Genomic DNA, 8483 nt, shown 5'->3' with positions numbered 1-8483 from the left:
CTACGGGCCGTATGATCGGTTGGCCAAACATGGGCCAATAATAGACCACATTATGGCCGTAAATGGGCTAGAGTTGAAATCGTCCATTCATGGGCCGACCATAACAGACCGTCGTTAATAGGCCGTATTTGATGACGCTATGAAAACGGCCCAACGTATTAACGGGCCACAAACGGGTCGACTGTAACCACGGGCTGTATTTGGCCCACAAGCAGAAAATGACACTAACGGGCCGAAAGTAAACGAATGCTGGAAATGAGCCCAAGAATAAATGTGCCCTGAGAAGGCCGAATGATAACATGGGCTGGAAATGGCCCAACGGAATAATGGGCCGTTAATGGGTATAAAATGATACATTGTTCATTACGGGCCAGTTTTACCACGGGTCGTTAATGGGCCGAGGTTTACTAAGGTCCTCATATGGGCCAAAAGACGTCATGGGCCATACATGGGCAGGAAGTTAACGGGCTGGAATTATATTGGACGGCCCAGATGACGCTACTGGGCCTAATTCGGATAGGCCGTAAATGGGCCCTGGGTTAGCGGGCTGTAAATGGGCTATATGCGAATAGGCTGTTAACAGGCTTGCCGTGGGCCGGCCCGCCACCTTTTGACCAAGTCAAACGGGCCGGCCTTTTCACCGAAATGGGCCACTGTTGGGCCGTGCCACGTGTCGACCTATCATAGGCGCCTCCTGTCCAATGAGTGGATGACATCTGTCCCAACGGTGAGCCGACACGTGTTTCCTCCAGCCAATGATGATTTTACACGTGGAAAATCCCCATTGGTCGGGGCTGTTAACAGGTTATCGGATCCAAAACTGGACCCGATAGCTTAACGGCGTTCCGTTACGGTGGATGCCACGTGTCGGTCATCCTTGATGAAAGCACTTCTGTGACGCGCGATTTATCGTCATGGAAGTGGACACTTCCGTGATGATAATTTTGGTAATGTCATGGAACACTTCTACGACAGCACAAGTATGACTATCTTGATTCTGTCATAAATTTGTCATGGATGTACATGCATGACAGAAAACGTGACCTACTGTGGCAAACACGTATCATCACGGAAGTGTATTTTTTTTGTAGTGCTTTCACCCACAAACAGGCGAGAAACAAAAACATGCTCGTGCCCTCACGTGCGATTACCTGAATCATAAAGGAACTGTAATCCAACGATGAAACATGTGACTGAGATTTAGTAAAGCCGTTCTTGAAGGACGCGTTTGGTTGCCCGGATTTGGACCAACCAGGTCCGTGCAGGAAGAAACTGAGTTGTTTGGTTACCTATGTACACTAGTAGAACGCCCGTGCGTCACTACGGGCTACAATGCGTATAAATTATCAGACAAATAACTAAGGTTGTCTCCAAGGTCGAAGCTTATTTCTCCCTCGTACGTTCGAGCGTGTTCGAAACATCAAATGGATGCCCAGCAGGCTCCTCAGAATTCAATCGTCTGATGCATGGTTGGTCTGGTTTGCATGCTCTCCGCCTTCCTAGTTTAGGTCTAATCTTGCGTCCCCCACCTCTCTCTACCCCCTCCCCCATGGCTTCCTATATTGTACATGTTGCTCATCTAGGCGTTTGGCCCCATTAGTGATAAAATTCTGGTGGGGAAAACTCCCCCCTTGAAAATTCAAAAAAAGTCAACGGTCTAGACAGTCTGGGCACCCCGAAAGCCAGACCATGTGAGAGAGATATGTGATTGTCCAGACTATCCGCCATGTTATCTTCAACTGGCGGGCCCAACACAAAACCCCCACCCCATGATGCATCCTTCCTTTCTCGTGTTGAACCCTCCCCTTCCCTCTCGGTTTCACGCCATACCAGGACATTTCTCGCTAGAGCCCTCTCCTTTAAAACCGGATGATGTCCACCTCACCTTCGACATGGCACCCTCTCTTCTTCACACCGTACTTCCACACAGACCGCCAAGAAGGAGTCGCCCTGCCAACCGGCCCGCTTTCTGCCTTAATACTCTCCGCCCGTGTTTTGGGCTGATTCGCCACCGCCATCAAGGGGGAGGAGGAGTGCGTCGCCCGTGACACCCCCCCAAGCCAAGAAGGTAGATCTGATGTCTGTTAAACTATTTCCACATTGTAATGTACTTATTATCTCTTAAAGAAATCAATGTATTTACCCTTCTATCCTAACAAAAAAATCGCACAGCTCAATGGAAAAAAAGAACCGCTCAACCATCTCTAATGAAATGCAATTTTTTATTTTCTAAAGTAGAGAAATTATTTTGCTCAAACGTAACTCAATAGACCAACCCCAACCCTATCCAGAGTTTATTTTAAGACGTAATTGAACAGACGTAACACACAACGTGGGAGGTGAGCCCAAGGTTTTTTAGTATGATCCCAATGTTTCATCAGATCATAGAGGAAGCAATTTACTACATGAAGATAGCTACATGTATGCATGGATAGCGGCATAACTCCAATGGAACAAATAAAATGGCAAACAAAGATGCATAGAGGCTTCAGTGGCAGATTACCTGATGCATGCAACAAGTTGGAATTGTTAGATTATAAAATTACGTGAGAAGCTGAGGATTTTGCTCCTGTAGCTTTTCTATACAGCATCGCCGGATAAAAAAAATAGGACTTCCACAACTATGGTTATCTTAGGATTTCATATGTCGGCCGCCACAATGCAAACTTTGGTTTCCATTTGATTGAAGGAGGCAAGCACACAACCATAGATGTGTATGGCAGTATTTATCAAAATGCAATATATTCACAGATCTGATAGATTAGCCGCCAACACCCACGAGTCAGGCTGCTGGCCACCTGATGTGCTTGTGTCGTTGGTGGCCATTATCGTCATCTTGTGTGCACCAATTACAAATTACAATAGGAGTACTTGGCCTTCTGCCAGACCTCGCTAATGGCAGCCATGGACGGGCTAATTACTTGCAATGCCCGTGCTCCAACCGCTTCGAGTAGAAAGTGTGCCTAATTAGTTTTCTAAAAAAATCTGATCAAGACAGCTAATTTTACTTTGAATCTACATGAAAAATACCTGGGTCGCCGCCGGTGCTGGCCTAGGTCCCGCCCCCGTTGCCCTCGATCTACAGCCATCGCCACCCAAAAGAGGTGAGAGATGGAGAGTACATCATGCGGAGGATCTTCAATACCACGAGGATGCTAGCGGACGACGGAGGTCCAACGCGGATGGTGGCGCTTGGGCGTCAGGTGAGGAAAAAAGAGATGGGATCTGGAGGAGGATGTGGCTATCCCGCCTTAGCTGTTGCTTCACGTGGCTCTCAACGGCCGCTGCTGCTATCAGGTAGTTCCCCATGCTCGCCTGGTAGCTTGCTGCTTGCCAGCTCCGATGCAGGAATCCTATGAGGAGGACGCCAGCACCATGGTGAAGGTGAAGTCGACGAGGACGATGACCTGGAGTAAGACGAAGGCTGATGTGGTCGCGGTACCGGCCATGGCCTCGACGACAGTGCGCCGCCACGAGACTGGACGCAGCGGAGGCCCCGATGTTGATTAGAACGAGGCGCATCGGAGTACGGCGACGACGAGACCGGTGTGGTCCTTGGAGTTGCATGCAGGACTGGGGCATGAGGAGGAGGAGCTCGTCGAGGATGCAGAGGCGCCATGACGTCGCGTGGCAGGCGGGTCGAGGGGAGGAGGGCAGTCGCGGCGGCGGTGAGCCCTGGGAGGGCATGTACTTGGTTTTTTGGGCAAGGTATGGTAACGTTAATTATTGTATTTTTTGACAAGTATGGAAATATTAATTAATGTGATTGAGGAACTTATGGTATAGTTGATTAATTTAGATTTGATTTTTCAGAGAATGATTAGAGATTAATCATAATCGATTTTTCACATAAATACATTACGAATAAATGGAAGAAGTATCAGACGCGATTCGGTTTTAGCATGGAAGGGGTGGTGGGAGGTGAGACGAAAATAAACTGATTTTTTCACATAAATACATTACGAAAAAATGGAAGGAGTATCAGACGCGATTCGGTTTTAGCATGGGAGGGGTGGTGGGAGGTGAGACGAAAATAAACCAGGATACTATTCAACCAACTCGTTCATTAGAAGTAGAGATTATTGGGCATGTATCCCATGAAGTTGAAAGCACCTTCGAGTCAGGTCGCAAGCTACGCTCGAATCGACAGTTTCTTCAGAGCCAGACCCGAGCGATGCACAACGAGCGCACATGAGTGGTCCCCTTGCACGAGAGGAGTGTGGAGGGATGCGAGTTTTGTACATGCTTCTTCTATCTCCACTAACCTTTTCCTAATATCCTTTCTTCCTTCTCCCCTCTGATCAACACAATGGTGCTTCGATTAAAGATAAGATCTCGTACACGAAAAAGATGCACATTGATATTATGGTTCTATTCAGGCGATCCGTTCGTAGTTTCGTCAGCCATAAATGCTCAATTTTGTATTCACATTTGAAGCTATTTTGGACGAACTTGGTTAGATTCGTCGTGCACAATCGACCGTTTGAAATTTTGTTTGGTCAATAGCCTAATCTCGCAGTTCCTCGCGATATTCGTGTTGCAAGTTTTCTGTTTCGCCGATCCTACTGCACAGACGCCGCAATTACGCGCACACTCTATTTCTTCTCCCCTGTCCTGTGTCTCAGAGCCCTCTTGTTCATTCATTTCGACGCTGGCGCCGTTCTTCTTGACCTCCTTGCCCGCATCCTACTACACTGGAGTCTTCTCCGGCGTCGTTCATCTTGGCCTCCTCTCTCTCGTCCTACTGCACTGACCGTGCCATGGCGCAAGCACTGCATTTCTCCTCCTGTGTCCACTGTCTATGTGCGGAATTTCTCTGCGACGACGAGGCTAGCAACTAGTTCGCCACGTCGCCAATGGGGTCGCTCGCGCACGACTCCGTGCACGTCGTGTTGGACGCGGCGCCACAACCACCGTCACCCACAGTTTCCATGATCCGACACGCACTGCATTTCTCCTCCCCCATCCTCTGCCTTAACGCTCCTCCACATGGACTTTCTCTGTGGCCGTGACGCTAGCAACCAGTTCGCCACGGGGCTGGCAGGAATGCTCGCCTGAATGCGGGCAACCAAATAATTTACAGACGTTAGTTTTTACCTTGTATTTTCTCACCCAGCCTCCGATTAGCCAGGCTGCACCTGAACGGCTGCCAAACACGCCCGAAATGGTTCACTATTGCAATGGCAGATCTTTTTGCAGGCATTTCTCTATTGCTCATGAATCGTGCTTTATCTTGGGCTGGAAAAAAAAAATCTACCCACGGAAAAGCAACTCAAAAATCAGCAACCCTTCCTGGATTTGTACCTCATGGCGCAGCTCGCGAACGCTATCAGATTCAGGCAACCAAGCCCGGACATCATCCAGAAGAAGCGATCCAGATGACCCTCGTTCAGGTCGTCGGGGATCCACCCCGGCGCGCCGCCAGTCGTCGTCGCCCACTGCACGGCTGTCAGTAGGACTGAGCTCAGGTAGCCGCCGGCCGCTACTGCGAGAAGCGCGAGCGCCGTGCACACGGTCTTCATCGCGGCCGGCGCCTGGCCGTAGAAGAAGTCGAGCTGCCCGATGGTGGTGAGCACCTCGCCCACGCCCACAAGCACGTACTGCGGCGCCTGCCACAGCACGCTCGTCGAGCATGGCGCCAGGCCCGCCGCCTTCGCCGCGCGGAGGCGCACCGTCTCGAGAAGCGCCGCGGCGGCCATGGCGAGCACGGGCATGGTGAGGCCGGCGCCGATCCTCTGCAGCTCCGAGATACCCTTCTCCCTCCCGGTGAGCCTTCTCGCCGCCGGAACGAAGACCCGGTCGTAGAGAGGGACCAGGAGGATGATGGTGAGTATATCGAAGGTGGACATGGACGCGGGCGGGACGTGCACGGAGCCGACGGTAGCGTTCATCGCCCTGCCTTGCTCGACGAATGTCGACGAGATCTGCACCGACACGGCATAGAAGAAGACGACGGTCGCCCAGAGCGGCAGCATCCGCACGAGAATCTTGAGCTCCTCGACCTGCGTCACGACGCAGAGCCTCCACGGGCTGCGCGGCACCGGCACGGCTGCCGCCTCCACATCCTTGTCCGAAGCCACGACAATGGCGGCCTTATCGAAGAATCTGATCAAGGAAGCAACAGATCCATCTTGAGTGAGTGGTGAATTGAACCAAGCTAGCTGCAAGCAGCTACGAGGAGAATTGTAGTAACTGACCGGAGATCAGTGGTGTGTGCGATCCTCTCAACACCCTTCATTGCGAGGTCGTCTTCCGGCATGTCGTAGAGCAGAGAGCTGTCGGCCGGCAGCTCGACGCCGCACTTTCTCACGGCAGCAACCACGACCTGGCACACTCTGGTGAGCGGGCTGCCGCGAGTTCGTTGAAACCTGTACGTTCGTGACGCCGCGACCAGGCAAGAAAGCCCGACGGCCAGGACGACAGCCGGGACGGTCAGGCCCAGCGCCCAGCCGTAATGATCCTGCACCCACACGATTGCGGTGCTGGATATCAGCGACGCGCAGCTCATGTTGAACACGTACCAGTTGAAGAAGGAACCCTTCGTCACGCGCTCCGATGGATCGCCGTCGTCGAACTGGTCGGCGCCGAAGGACATCAGGCACGGCCGGAGTCCGCCCAGCCCGACGGCAATCATGTAGAGGCCGAGAAACAAGACGAACTCCTGAACCGACACCATGTTGGACGAGGTGAGGCCTCTGAACGACACGCCGTTCTCGACGAGCAGCGGGAGGTACGCCGAGAATGCTGTCGTGAGCATGCCCTGCCCAAAAACAGAGACACCAAATTCTAACGATCTTCCATAATGCTGTCTGAATTTTCTCAATTAATTGAAGTGCTCCAGGCATGATGTAGAGTTGTAGACTGCAGAGTATCGTAATTAATTGAAGTGCTATTCTTGATTGCTCCATTGGGACATGACATAGAGGTGCAGACTGTGCGCAGAGTGATTATTGATTGCAGTGCACTGCAGAGTGGCCGGGAGGAGGATTTGGTAACGTACTGCGACGCCGATGAAGCAGGAGACGACCATGGTGCGGTACCTTCCGCAGTAGGAGTCGGCGACGACGGCGCCGCCGAGGGGCATGAGGAAGCAGGTGGCCTGCCAGGTGGACACGTTCCTCGCCGCGGCGACGTTGCTCTGGCCCAGGACGCCGGTGAGGTACGTGACGAGGTTGTAGGAGATGCCGTAGAACGCTAGGCAGTAGCAGAACTCGGTTCCTGCATGAAGGAAAACCGTCGTTCCAAGGTGCAGCCGGTCGAGTAAAACTAAATTAATCAGCCGGTCGAGTAGTACTCCCAAGAACAGATGAAGAAGAAATAAATTACCGAGAACTGCGCGGCACGCGCGCCATCCGCCCGTGCGATTCTTGAGCGCCGGGTTCCCGTCGAAGTCAAGGGTCCCGTCGGTGGTGTACGCCTCCGCCGCCTGCGACGGCAATCCCCACCAGAATTAATAGCGAGCCATCATCATCCATGCCATTGGTTAAAATCATATGCAGAGAAACCAATTGAACCAGCAGAGAGAAAAGGAATTTTCACGGGGGCGGCAGAGGCGAGGGAGACGACGAGACCTCGGCTGGAAGTCGGGCGAGCAGGGGCACCGTGTGCCCGCCGGAGGAGGCCATGGAGAGAGGAGCTTGGGAGCGTACGCCTCTCCCTCGTCCAATGCTTCACTTGGCGGCAGTGCAGTGGGTGGAGATTAGGGTAATCTTGTAGGAGTAGCCGTCCTGACGGACGCATCCTGGCAATTAGAGTGGCTGCAGATGCGAGGTTGCAAGGCTGCGTTAGCCGAGGCGGACAGTGATTGAGCCCTTTGCTGAGACTGAGAGCGACAGGAACGGGACATGTGAAATGTGGACGGGGCAACCGCCAACCAAAAGCATCAGGCCGCAAATCGCAAATGAAAAGATAGATAGAAGAATATTATCTCGTGACTGTCCCTACCGGTCTTTTCGTAGCGATGGGGCACCGCATCCACTAGATTTAGCACTCAAGTATGGGCGTGCTCTGGGAAAATTCGTTTCTGATCATGAGCAGAGCTGAGCCCGTTATCTCATCCGCCAGCTGTTCTTGGGATCCTCGTGTTTACCCATATTCTGGTCGGTAGAATGTTGCGTATTGTAGATGTATTTCAAGATGGGCCGGCCTCATTTATTATGCGACCCAGCAACTGCGGCACCGGTAGAGGAGGAGGTCGGATGGATCAGCCATTTTTCTGGGCATACCTGAGCCGTCCTGGCTTGATCGTCCACCCTGCCTCAGCCTCACAGGCTTGCTTGCCAGCAGCTTACCATTTCGGATACATTTGGTGCACACGAGCGATCCAGTGGTAGACAAAACGCAGGCACGTGTCGTGGAGTAGCTGACTGTAGATGTAGACTGCCAACAACAAACTAGCACCCACAAACGAGTTTTAGTCACGCTCAGGGGCAGCATCCAAGCCAATTTCCGTGACGCACAGGGACAGCATCCCGGACAGTTTT

The 8483-nt window shown here is 52.2% G+C and overlaps 1 protein-coding gene across 2 annotated transcripts; it reads right to left on the bottom strand.

Moving 5' to 3' along the window:
- Positions 1 to 5165: 5165 nt before the first annotated feature.
- Positions 5166 to 7842, bottom strand: LOC123166954 (protein NRT1/ PTR FAMILY 8.3). Of its 2 annotated transcripts, none has more exons than XM_044584778.1 (5): positions 7572 to 7842; positions 7327 to 7426; positions 7041 to 7218; positions 6198 to 6760; positions 5166 to 6105 (listed from the first exon to the last, which is right to left on the bottom strand). In XM_044584778.1, exons 2-5 carry the CDS (start codon positions 7350 to 7352, stop codon positions 5280 to 5282), a joined length of 1593 nt encoding a protein of 530 aa, XP_044440713.1. In that variant the 5' UTR covers positions 7353 to 7426; positions 7572 to 7842; the 3' UTR covers positions 5166 to 5279. The 2 variants fall into 2 exon arrangements, with proteins under 2 accessions (XP_044440713.1, XP_044440711.1); XM_044584776.1 differs by having other exon boundaries at positions 7001 to 7218; positions 7572 to 7836.
- Between the last annotated feature and the right edge of the window lie 641 nt (positions 7843 to 8483).

Source organism: Triticum aestivum, chromosome 7D, assembly GCF_018294505.1.
Source record: "Triticum aestivum cultivar Chinese Spring chromosome 7D, IWGSC CS RefSeq v2.1, whole genome shotgun sequence".
Taxonomy (NCBI): Eukaryota; Viridiplantae; Streptophyta; class Magnoliopsida; order Poales; family Poaceae; genus Triticum; species Triticum aestivum.
This window is presented reverse-complemented; position numbering and strand designations above follow the sequence as displayed.